Below are 12,634 nucleotides of genomic sequence, written 5' to 3'. Positions count from 1 at the left end.
TGCTTGTGCCTGTGCATGTGTCTGGCATTACATGTGATGCGCATTTTACGGACTCATATGACACATATTGTTCTCATATTTTCATTTATTGTTGTTGTTTTTTTGCCTTTTTTCCACAATTTTCTGACCTTTTCTCACATCACATTCGTATGCATCATTGAATTTTAAATATGTGCTTCAACTCTTCTATGCATAAATGAAAATTGTATTTCGTTAGTATATGCATTTTCTATTTCCAAACTAAAATCTTTACTACACAATCATTTATTTCTGTAAATAGAATAAACGTAGGATTCCCAGTATTATGGATCTAGTTCATTGCTTCAGTTTGAAATTTTTACTCTTGAAGCCAATTGCTCCGTTTCTATTTTCTTCACTCTTCGTTCAAGTGGACGAGAAATGGCAAATTTGTTGGGTGTATTCTTTTGCTCTCAACCAACGAACAAAAGGACGAAATTATTCCAAAAAAAGAACAATTGATGTGCCTTTGGAATCAAATATAATGAGATTAAATTATGTTTATTTCAAGTGGTTTGTTTTTCACCACGTAAAAGATCAATTTTAATACGATTTATGAAATTTTCCGATTATACTTACTCAATATATTCATTATTGCGAAAAATATTGTTTGTTCGATGTTCTCATTTCTATTAAATCAAGTTCAAGATCCGTCACCTACTGGTGTGTCTGGCTCATGGGTGGATATATCTAGATAAGTGTTTAAAGCTACTTTTCAATTGAAAATTAAATGAATCAAAATAAAATCATTGAAACTAAGACGCCATTTACGCCTATCACATCTCCATATTTATCACGGATTTCTCATTTTTTTTTCTCTAGAAGTATTTTCTTCGTGGCACTCAAATATCTACATTCATTTTAAGTGTGTTTTTTATTGTTTATACTATCGATTTATTTCATGATTCGAAGAAAGTGATTTCAGAGACTAGAAAAAGGGAAATTTATTGTGCTCGTATTTTTTTTATCATCGCTTTTATTATATGGTTGTTCTTTAATCGAATGGATGCTCTCTCTATTGCCACAAAGGCACATGTAATTCAAAACGTTTAACCCGGCGTCAATGGATTCGGTTGTAAATCAAAGATACGATAAAGATTATCATGCAATCGTTTATGCCGAGAGGGTATGATGCGTTTTCTCTCTCTCTCTCTATTGAACCTGTTTTAGTTAAACGTTTCACGGTTTTCCAGTAAAGGTTAAGTTTTTTCTCGAATTAAAACATACACACACAAAAAAAGATATAAAGGTACCTGCAGACCATAACACATCACAAACAACGCAATGAATGAAAAGAATGTGTTTACAAGCCGTTCTTGGAAATCAACAAAAGATCAAATTTCTCAACTTTTTCTCTTCTTTATTTATTATCATCAAAGCTAGAGCTGGACGAAGAGAGAACAAAAAGGTACTATTTCGTTTTGAATGATTTTGTGTTGTGAATCAATCATATTACATAAATTCTATTTTGAAGTTGTAGAGACTCTTGAGAGTTTCCAGACCGGTCGATTTGTGCAATTTTTTCCCTCTGCTCAAGGAGCTCTGTAAAGAAATCTTCGCTCAGATAAGTAAATAGAGAAAACCTAAACGGAGGATAGACATGGTGGAAATATTAGGCATATCATGTGAACAAATAAATGACCGAATATAAAAAAATGAATTTAAGACCAACTTTATGGAAATAAGTAAATTTTTACCATTTTTATATCTGATACGAAAAAGTTCAAAAAATGAAAAAAAATGGAAAAAATTAAAAAAAAAACAAAATTTGAAAAATTTCATGTAAAACGAAAAAAATATTCCGACAAAATCCATCAAAACCTCAACCAAACTTGTCTTTTTCCCAAATATGAAAAAATATGGAAAAAATTCAATCAAATAGAAAGCCAACAACAAGTGTCGGTTGAATGCGGTGTTTTGTTCTGTCGGCAAATGTGAGTAAGACATACGGAAATAATTGCGTTAAATTATTTGTTTACGTGTGATGTCAAATCAGCTGATCGCCACTTTGACAGAACTTTATCCGAAAAAATTGTCGAAGCTCCGTCAAAAGCACCTATCTAATGCGTTGAATATTGCCGCACACCAATGCAAATCGATGCGTTACTACTTACGGCGTATGTGAATTGTTTACGTTTTCATTTGACAGCTTACGTGCCAGCTCACCGTTTGCTCAGCTCGTTTGCATATGTCAAATCAAAAATGAGTAGATTTGTTTAGAATTTTATGGTGTAAGACGTGTTTAATTATTAATGTTGATCGAAATTGATCGAACAGACGTATTAGAATTCAGAAAATTCTATTTGTAAATTGTCCAAAGTATTCGAAAGAAGTGAAATAAAGTTGTGATATTCAATAATTGTGTATTATCCAACGTAAATTGACGAAACAATGGAAGGTGGTGGTAACGATGTATCAAGTACGGTCGGAAATCAGAGTTTGGACAGTCGTGACCCTCAGCATCCACCAGAACTCGCAAATTCTGAACGAATTTATCAGCAACAATTATCCCAGCAACCGATCCAAAATCAGTCACCAGTTGAGAATCGACCAATGGAAATTCCAGCAGCAAAAGTACGCATACACATACATAGAATAAAGTAGATAATATCCATTGTTCTAGTGCATACACTGTACACATACAATGACTACATTCGTCGCTAAGAACCATTGACAATTGGAATTGTTCATTTTTTCTACGTATTGCAAAAAGTTATTACGTGGTGTTTACACAACAGTTGCTCTATTTTTAGCGCCTATTACACGATATCTTATCGTGTCTCTTTCTCATATATCACAACAATTGTGTACACAAATTGTTTGCACAACGCATTCCATTCTCAAATTGTTTCAATAAAATTTCACTTTTTTTTTTCTCTCTCGCAGGTTCGTTCATCGTTGGCCGAATTGGAATTGCAAGCTTCGAATGCCATTCAGCGTCTAGAAGCAATAAAAATCAATTCAAATCCGGAAATTCCGCCGGTTTTCAATGCAAACGCAACATCAACTAATGGACAATTAGCGAAAGATCGTTACGCACCAACAGATATTCTATCGATTTTGGAAAATGTCATCGTTTCCAGTGCAACCGAACCGGAGGAGAATGATGATCCTGATTTGGCAGAGCCAGAATATTTACTCGTAATACGAAATTATAATATTTCAATATTATATTTATTTAATTTTAATATGATTTTTTATTAATTTTTCAGCCGGCACTAAATGAAATTTCACATTTGGCGCTCATCACACATAGTATAATGGCATACCTAACGCAAATGGACCATCGTAAATTCAATAGAGTCATAGGAAAGATTAACAACGAAACAAATCGCTGGCTCTCACATTTATTCAGATTCAACGACGCAAAAGCAAGGTATTGAAATTTAACTATTTATTTAAAATAAAATTTATAATTATTGTTTCTATTAATTTCAGCTATCACGGAGATAATGCTGATACTATGTTACGGGCTGTTAGGTAAGATTTCGAATAGAAAAACCATGTCCATGGTAAATGTTGATGTGGAAAATTCTCATTTTAATTTCAGATTCGCTATTGTGAATCGTTGTCCTGGATATTTGGAAGATGTCTATTTGGGCAAACCACCAGTCGCAAAACCGTGTCTTTATATTTGTGGTAATTTTTTTATTTTATTGTTTTGTTTATAATTTGGTTGGATAAATTATTAATATTTTTATATTTTATAAAATTTATTTAAAAAAAAGAAAACAGTTCACAAATTGCATTGCAGTACGCATGTCGTCAATTAGGTCTAACGGCCAATTCCATCAGATTGGTGCCAACAAATACCTCATTTGGTAAAATCAAAAGCAAACTAACTATAAAAAAAAAAAAAACTAAACTAATTTTATTTCACAGACAATTTTGGAACAATGGACATTTCGGCTTTACAAGAGTTGATAACAAATGACATTTCAATGAAACGAACACCTTTATTCGTAGTTGGTGATGCTGGCGCATCGATTTGCGGTGAAGTTGACAATATTCAATGTTTACAAGAAATTTGTCGAACACATTCGATTTGGTTTGTATTTTTTATGATTATTGTGTATTTTGTGAACATACATGGGCATGGTAAAAATTGAAGCAAATCAGAAGAATCAGGCTTGGCGAATCGGAAGAATTTTTCTTCTTGATATTCTCCTAACTCAGAGGATTTAAATGAGGTCGGCTTACACCCACTCTGTGCCCATGTATGTTTATGAACTAATGGTATATAGGGAGACGGCGGAGACTTAACGCTTAGAGTGTTTGAATGGATTTATAATCATTTGTTTTACTTATCATGGGCTACAGGTTACACCTTCGTGGCCACACCTTAGCGGCACTGTCAACCATACAAGGTTCAATGCAAACCGACGGCCAAAGCCAACCCATTTCCGATTCAATGACATTAAATTTTGGCGGTTGGTTGGGCTTGCCGAATCTTCCCGTTGTGGTGAGACACAAAGAACCATTTAAATGGCATTTAAATTCTTTTTACTCTTTAAAACCATATTCAAATCGTGTTTTTCAGTTGTTACATCGTCACGTTGAGCATACAGCCGCATGGGTCGATTCAGATCTCTTACATTCTCGACGCGTAACATCACTGTCACTTTGGACAAGTTTACAAGCGTATGGGCGTGATCAATTATCTGGTCGAATTCAAATCGCATTTGGTAATTAGATTAAATTGTCTAAGACAATTAGATTTAAAAATATAATTGCTTATTCTTCTGTTGCTCACCCAAAAAAAAAGATTGCTGTCGAATGGTCTACGAAATCGTAAAAAAATGTCAGGGAATTCGAGTTTTGGTAAGGTTCAAATGAAAATATCTGATTTTCCTTTATTAATCAAGTCGTTCTTTCAATAGAGCAAAGCTCCGGGCACGAATTGTCGAATTACTGATTTGATATATAAGCCGCTAAATATATCCGTAAGTAAATGCATTTCTATCATATTTTGTTTTCTTTTTTTAAAATTATATTGTAATTTCCAGTTATTATTCGAAAGTGCTGTACCAGTAGTGGTATTTCAATTCGATGGTAGTTCGTGTGATATAATACCTCAGCGACAAACTGATCCATCCGAAAATGCCGAGCCAAAAGTATTATCAAATACATCACAAAATGTATCGTCTGACTCCGTTGAAGCTACAACAGCATCGCCCAATGATTCTTCATCAGCACCGACAGTTGATGCAACGCAACAATTGATGATAAACAAATCAATTGAAAAAGTGTCAAATTTCGCATATTTTGATAAATTAAATGGATGGTTGGGGTAAGGAAATAATGAAATAGGTATTTTCCTTCAAATTGTATGTTCATATATATTTTTCATTTCCAGTCAAAATTTACAACGTGATTGCCCCGATGTTTCATTGGAAATGCGCGAGCATCAAATTCATGGTATGTTTTATTTAAAAAAAATAAATTTCCATAATTGATTGCTGGTTTTTCCCCAAACCAAAAATCCAGGCACTTGTATTAGGTTCTGCCCATTTGAATTGGGATTGGGTGATAGCATACCATCGATAGAACAACTGGAGTTGTTGGAGGTAATTGTTTTTTTTTTAATATAATTTAATGTACTACGTATAATAATTTTTCTATATTTTATTTATTCAGGATTGTCTTTCGAATCAGATTGATATTCTGCGAGCTACTTGCAAACATAAAGCGACATTGAATCGTTTGGTTGAACAAAGCACATTATTAAGGTTGTTTATTATCATTTTTTTTTATTGACAACAAATTAAAAAAAATAAATTAATAGGCTGGTACCCTTATTGGATTGGGCTGGCTTGGGGGGCGTTCGCTACGTCCCAGACGCATATGAAACGTTTCTGGACAAAAATCAAGCAAACTTTGAGCTAAATAAATTGAATGCTGATTTGGTTGAAAGGCTGCGCGCGACAGATAACGCATTCTCTCTTGGTGAGGGCGCCGATGGTTTGACTTGCGTTAGGTAATCTATATTATATAAATAGATTTAATTAATTAATATAATTAATTGTATTTATCTAATTTTTTTTTATAAAAAAAAGATTCGGTATGGTGACAGAAGATACTGACGTCGAGGAGTTACTGGGTAAGCATGGCTTCCTGAATTAGGGACGATACACTTACGGTCGATCACTTTTGGAGAAAAACCTTACAGCCGATCAAAAAATAATTTTTAGTCGAACCGGTGCAAAGGAAAAATCCATGCACTATTGGACGATGAGCATTTTGTTCGATCGGCCGAAAGTGAATCGTTCCTAATTCTGTGAGCCTGTCTAATATATATTATTTAAATATTCATTATTAATACTTACTTATTGCTTATTAAAAAGATTTGGTGATAAGCATCGGAAGAAGTGTTCAGGAGAATTCCCGAGTTTTGGACAGTATGAGCGAAATCGTGAAGAAGGTAAGGTGTCAATTGTGAAAAATCAACAATTATATTAAACCGCTTTATTTTGATTTATGCAGGGAATTGAAACGGCCTCGGCTGATTTGCAAAGGGAATCAGATGAAAAACTCTTATCCGATGGTATTTTGCGACATGTGCCAATTGTTGGGGTAAGGAATAAATATGTCTTCTTTTTCAAATTGTATAGGACATGTCCAAATGGTAAAAGAACGTTCATGTTCATAATTATCCTTTTCAGTCGGTTGTAAATTGGTTCTCGCCACCGGCCAAAGAAACCGGCATCAGAGGACGAAGCTTGAACTTGGAACAAGGTGTCGTTGAAAGCACTGAAAATATTTATAAGTATGAATCGACTTTTTTCTCTCCTAAATTTTGAGTTTTCATTATATTCCGGTCATTTTAAATTCAAAGGTATCATATGCAATTGACCAACGATGGAAAGAACCAGATTCAAGGTACAACAAAAATTGCACCACAGCCAATTGTTCAAACGTCTGTGAGTTCGGGACATTCACGACAGAGTAGTGCCACTTCGACCACAACACATTATGATCAACCGGCCATTGCGCCAAACGAACAACATTCAAATAGACAAACAAACATACAATAAATTCCAGAGTATTTAATTTGAAGATTGCGTTGCGATTGAAATTGAATTGTAGTTGATTTAGTTGTTGATTTATATTTAGCATTAATACGTCGAATCCAAACTTAAAACGGACATTTATTTATTAAGAGCTTGCAAAAATGTATTTAATCTTTAGTTTTCTTCAATAATTTTAATCTACGGATGTCATCGGCTACATTGACGATGTTGATATATGCATGGCACAATATCTCCTCCAGAATTCATTCCCCCGTTATTAAATTATACAATGAAGAATAACATACACTGGACAATTGTGGTGCGAAATGGTTTTTGAAAGTAATTCAAAATAAAATATACATATTCATTTATTTTCACCGTAAATTTTGTTTGTTTTTTCATATACGCACTGACATAATAGTAAAAGTGGTAATGATTTGCATTTTTCCGCCACCTTCGCATGCAAAAACGTCGATCTGTCAAACTGAATGACAGATAAAAATTTGGCGGACATATTGTTGTCGGTCGCATAGAAAACGGTAAGATTTTCACATTTTTCAGCATCAAATTATAAATTAAAACTAATACCTATCAAACATTCAGAAATATTGCGAAAATAAGAAACAACATAATGGCACAACGTTCATCTCTCACTTTTAACTTTGAAGTCCTGTTTGTGAGTGAATTAAAAGTCTTTTATTCACCCAAGCATCTGCTGAATGGTATTCCATGGCAAATAAAACTTCAACAATACGATTATGAAAAGGAACCATGGCTCATGGCCATTTTGTGTTGCAGATACAAAGCCGATTCAACATGGTCGTACAGCGCTCGTGCTACAATCAAATTATTTCGAATGGTCGATGATAAAGAGAAAGTAATTGAAAGACGAATAACACCATATGTTTTTCAACCCGATCTTAAATTACACTACGCTCGTGTTTATTTGATTCCGTGGCGGCATTTGTTAGATAAGTCAAAAGGTTATGTCAAAGATAACATCATTTCTGTGGGCGTTAAAATTGAAATGGCCGATCCCAACGAACAGATCAGAAGCCATTTGATTCTAAAAGATACGTACAAAAGTTGTACAGATGCTTGTATAAAAAAATTCCAAGTATCTGTCGGCAACGTCATGAATTTGATGGCCGTTCGATCACCATCATTTATTATGCGCAATGTATTTTGGCATATTTTGATCTTCAAAGATTCTAAAAAACTTAAATTCAGTTTATGTCACGATGATACATTGCTTCAATTTCCATGGGAAATAACAAGTTCGATCAAAATTCTTTCAGCATCGGCATCAGTGATGTCCATTCAACGAAAGAAAGTTGAAAATAGAAATGACATTTATAAGCCATTCTTTGAACTAGTGTGGACGGAATTAATTGAATCGGCCAACGAATTTATCAACAACAACACCATCGTCATTGATGTCCAAATGTCAACTCTAAAAACAAATAAAGCAATAATCTTATCAAATCCATTAATCATCAAACATCCAGAAAAACGTAAAGGAACGTGCATAGAAAAGCCAGCAAAGCGATATGAGCTAATGTGCCCGATATGTTTGGAGCGATTTGAGGAGCAAAATATTTCCATCACAAAATGTGGTCATTTGTTTTGTTCGGAATGTTTGAATACTGCGATGAAAAGTCGTAGAATTTGTCCGGTCTGTAATAATCGTGTTATTTCAACCCAAGTAAAACGAGCACATTTACCATTGTAAGTTACACACACATTCTCTCACTAAATACATGATTCCATCTGAGTAATTTGAATTTATTTGATTTTACAGTGCAACGTAGATACGGAGCATTGGAAAAATCCACGTCAAACAACCCGTAAATCGTGGACATGGTGTAGTTTATATATAATCAATCTTTGGTCATCGTTTTTTTAGTCTTGTATATTTTATAATTAGTTCGTAAACAACAATTGGCTATATCTTGAATGAAAATGTGTATTGAAAAAAATATTTTACAGAAATTGAACAATTTATCCAATTTTTTTGAAAAACATCACGTATAACCATTAAGCATAGGAATAAGTTTTAAAAAAATGACAATACTGTAACAACAAACTGGTAAAATGATCAAATAAAATGTGATTTTATGGTGAAATATCAAACAACTTTTTATTTTACACAAATAACGTATACGACTTGAATCACAGTGGAAAGTGAGCTGTGAGCAGTTGACGAAAATTGATCTGTCAAATCTGGCACGTCAGTAGGCTGTGTGATGAAGAAATTTTGAGCAAGTCAGAGTAACGCTTGTAAGTGGTGCAGCCAACATTACCAAGTAAACCATTTTTACTTTAGCAATAGGGATTTTTGGTGACAACTCTTATTCAGAACACCGAATTCAATAATACAAACGTCGGCAAAAGTTCTTTACACTATTAAACCATCAAATCCAATGTGTCAGCTGTAAACCAAAAATGCCACCATTAGTTCGTCGCAACATTTTTCGATTCAACGTGCCAAACATCAGTGCATTGAACATGTTTTATTCACCGGAGTTCATGGTACACGCTCCATGGCAAATTAAAATTAAGAAAAAAACACAAAATGGCCAACTGTGGCTTTTCGCCGTTTTGTGCTGCAGATTCAAAGACAAATCATCGACTTGGTCGTACAATGCACGCGCATCAATCAAGCTACTTCGTCAACAGGTCGATCATGAAGAGAATTCAATCGAAAAACATACAACACCAACGAGTTTTGTACGTCAAATGAAAAGAAATCCAGGTGTTTACGTGATTAGATGGAGCGATGTCTTTGACATGACAAAAGGCTATGTGGAAAATGACACAATTTGTCTGGAAATCAAGATCGAAGTGGCCGATCCCAGCGAACACATCAAAAGTGATTTGGTGCTAGAAAATACATACAAAAGTTGTAAAGATGGATGCCAGACGAAATTCCAGTTGACTGTCAGTAACATCACTGGTTTGATGACCATTCAATCGCCACCATTCAATCTGAGAAATGCGCTATGGTATTTTTTGATCTACAAAAATCATTCGAAGCACCTTTGTTTACGCTTGCATCCCTGTGATACATTGTCGGAATTTTCGTACGAAATAACAATGTCGATTGAATTGGTTTCATCATTCGCAAACGGAAAATGTATCAAACGAGTGGAAACAAAACAAATGCATCATAATACAGAGTTGAAATTAGGAAATCTCATCTCATGGGATGATTTGTGTGAAGCCAAAAATGGTTTTGTCAACAACAACTGCATTGTTATAAATGTTGAAATCAATACTGAGAAACCGATTGATGTGATTTCAAATACCAACACAAAGTACAAAGCAATGAACTTATCAATTGAGGAGACATGCTTCGAATTGGAGTGCCCGACTTGCCTTGAAATATTCGAAGAGAAAGAACTTTCATTTACACATTATCGTCACATATTTTGTTCTGACTGCTTGAAAAATGCCATGAGTCTCCTGTAAAGTCAATGTTATGTCAGCTGAACGGATACGAGTGCATTTGCCATTGTAAGTTGACCTTATTTCTGTGCTGAATAAACGATTAAACTTAACTAATTTTCTGTTTATCTGATTTTACAGTGAAATCGGAAACATCAGGATATTACATTGAGGTCAACCAACAATGACATATCTTATTTAATTTCATCGAATCACCATAGTCACTTGCTTAAACTGTAGTCACATTGCTGTTATGAACTGATTAAAACAAACAGTTCTTTAGAAAATATTTATTGGTTGAAATGGAACAAAAACTAGTTTATTTAGAAAATATCGATTGGAATTTTGTTGATACACATTCCACATAGCTTTAAGATGCAGAATCATTTTCAGTCGAAAGTATAATTTATATGTTTAATGTTTATTTAAATTCAGTTTTGTTTTATGAATTGTTAAGGAAATAAAGCAAAATTTTATCAATCATGAAATGTCAAAAGATTGTCAATATTTGTGTTCGTCCGAAAGAAGCGGAAAAATATAATCGAATTGGTATGTTTATTGTTGCAAATTTATCTGTCAAACTGAATGATAACGCTTCGTTAGTTGGGCACAGTTCTCATTGGTTTGGCCAGTTGACATTCAATCGCTTCAAAACCTAATTAGCGTGTTACATTGTTAAGTTATTATTATTCCAATTTTTAAGTTTAATTCAATGTTTTATAAAATAGTATTTGCAACATCACCCTCAAAACAATGTCATAAAAACTGAGTTCATATGCGATTTTCTTTATGATTTGGGATTCAATAAACAAGAAGATAAATAATAATAATAATACTAACATAATCAATAATTTATTTATGTATTGTTCATTGGGATATTCAAAATAGCATCAAATTCATTTTGAGTACACCGAAATTTTTTGCGAATAGGCATACGTCCTCAGCAGGGGTCCGACGGGTGTTACCCCTTAAAAAATTTCCTACGGGGCAGACACGTGGAATTGGATTAGACTTTTAGTGTAAAGATTCGAGAAATTGCAATGAAATAGCAACGAAATAGCAACGCCTGTGAATGGATTCGCGTGGAATAGCGAAACAGTGCATGGAATAGCAAAAATTGTTTCACTTCAAATCCATTTGACATTTCTTTTGACGTTTACTGATGGATTAGTGGACTAGTACGGAATAGCAGAATTAACATTTTTGACGGAAACAGTGCATGGAATAGGAAAAATAGTTTCGATTTCACATTTGTGTTTTTGGATTAGTGGAATAGCTGGATTAGTAATTTATATAGTGGATTCAGAATTTATTCTTGGTGTCTCCCCCCTAGAAAATTTCAAAGAATTCTTTCAATTTGCTGAGTATTTTGGCCAAAAAAGTGAAGACCTTTTTTTTGCTTAAGAATTTTAGAAATTCTTCCGATTTGCTAGGGATTTTCGCCAAAAAAGTGAAAAGCAAAAAAAAAAACGAAAAAGGTACACCTTTCAAAAAATACACTTCACTTTTTTGCTTACCCCTCTCGATTTTTTTCAATTAGACCCCCCTCCCCCCTTAAATTTTTCCTCTGAGGACTATGCGAATAGGCCATTCGAAGAAAAATTCTTTGTACACTTCGGGAAAAAATGTTGTACAGATGATTAGGTGTTTTGATCATTAAATAATACGGGGTCGCGAAATTTTGAGTACTGAGCCAAAATTTGCATGGCGCGGTGGCAAAAATACAAAAAAGAATGAGAGTGGGCGATCCATGGGGCGAATCACGCTAGTGAATACTAGAAAAACTAGTAAATCTAGTGCGAAGAATGACGTCACAAACGAAGCTAACTTCACACCAAAGGCCATATGATTTATATGAAAAACTACTGAGAGCCAACTTCACGCACTAGAATTCAGGCTGTGTGTTCTGTATAATTTCAGCAGGCACTGCTATTTCTAGCACGATAGCTATGCTCTGCCTAAGTTTGACGCATTGCATACCGCATTGAAATCGGTGACTGCTGTAAGCAGTGTGTGTTCGTTACGCGGCAATAGCGACACCGTAAACCATCAATACACATGCATGAATGCTGCGTATTACACGGTATCGCTATTGCCGCGTAATGAACACACACTGTAAACAGGCATCGATTTCAATGCGGTATGCAATGCGTCAAACT

General features: G+C 34.2%; 3 protein-coding genes across 4 annotated transcripts; all 3 read left to right on the top strand.

Moving 5' to 3' along the window:
• Nucleotides 1-2,184: 2,184 nt before the first annotated feature.
• Nucleotides 2,185-7,412, top strand: LOC116343927 (pyridoxal-dependent decarboxylase domain-containing protein 1). Its single transcript, XM_031772255.1, has 21 exons — nt 2,185-2,592; nt 2,905-3,159; nt 3,231-3,394; nt 3,457-3,498; nt 3,569-3,657; nt 3,747-3,839; nt 3,901-4,066; nt 4,339-4,480; nt 4,559-4,703; nt 4,784-4,839; nt 4,899-4,961; nt 5,025-5,308; nt 5,375-5,436; nt 5,506-5,585; nt 5,656-5,747; nt 5,804-5,995; nt 6,075-6,118; nt 6,363-6,439; nt 6,502-6,591; nt 6,681-6,784; nt 6,854-7,412. The coding sequence occupies exons 1-21, from the start codon at nt 2,410-2,412 to the stop codon at nt 7,050-7,052; spliced, it is 2,622 nt and encodes an 873-aa protein (XP_031628115.1). The 5' UTR covers nt 2,185-2,409; the 3' UTR covers nt 7,053-7,412.
• On the top strand, nt 7,278-9,134 carry LOC116343928. Of its 2 annotated transcripts, XM_031772256.1 has the most exons (4): nt 7,278-7,367; nt 7,450-7,567; nt 7,632-8,756; nt 8,830-9,134. In XM_031772256.1, the coding sequence occupies exons 3-4, from the start codon at nt 7,660-7,662 to the stop codon at nt 8,837-8,839; spliced, it is 1,107 nt and encodes a 368-aa protein (XP_031628116.1). In that variant the 5' UTR covers nt 7,278-7,367; nt 7,450-7,567; nt 7,632-7,659; the 3' UTR covers nt 8,840-9,134. The 2 variants fall into 2 exon arrangements, with proteins under 2 accessions (XP_031628116.1, XP_031628117.1); XM_031772257.1 differs by lacking the exons at nt 7,278-7,367; nt 7,450-7,567 and having other exon boundaries at nt 7,581-8,756.
• Nucleotides 9,135-9,202: 68 nt separating this feature from the next.
• LOC116343930 lies at nt 9,203-10,845 on the top strand. Its single transcript, XM_031772258.1, has 2 exons — nt 9,203-10,544; nt 10,617-10,845. The coding sequence occupies exon 1, from the start codon at nt 9,474-9,476 to the stop codon at nt 10,497-10,499; it is 1,026 nt and encodes a 341-aa protein (XP_031628118.1). The 5' UTR covers nt 9,203-9,473; the 3' UTR covers nt 10,500-10,544; nt 10,617-10,845.
• The last annotated feature ends 1,789 nt before the right edge of the window (nt 10,846-12,634 follow it).

Source organism: Contarinia nasturtii, unplaced genomic scaffold (genome assembly GCF_009176525.2).
Source record: "Contarinia nasturtii isolate CC-2019 unplaced genomic scaffold, AAFC_CNas_1.1 Cnas_scaffold_1037, whole genome shotgun sequence".
In the NCBI taxonomy this organism is placed as follows: domain Eukaryota; kingdom Metazoa; phylum Arthropoda; class Insecta; order Diptera; family Cecidomyiidae; genus Contarinia; species Contarinia nasturtii.
Note: the sequence above shows the minus strand (reverse complement) of the source record. Positions and strands in the feature narration are given on the sequence as shown.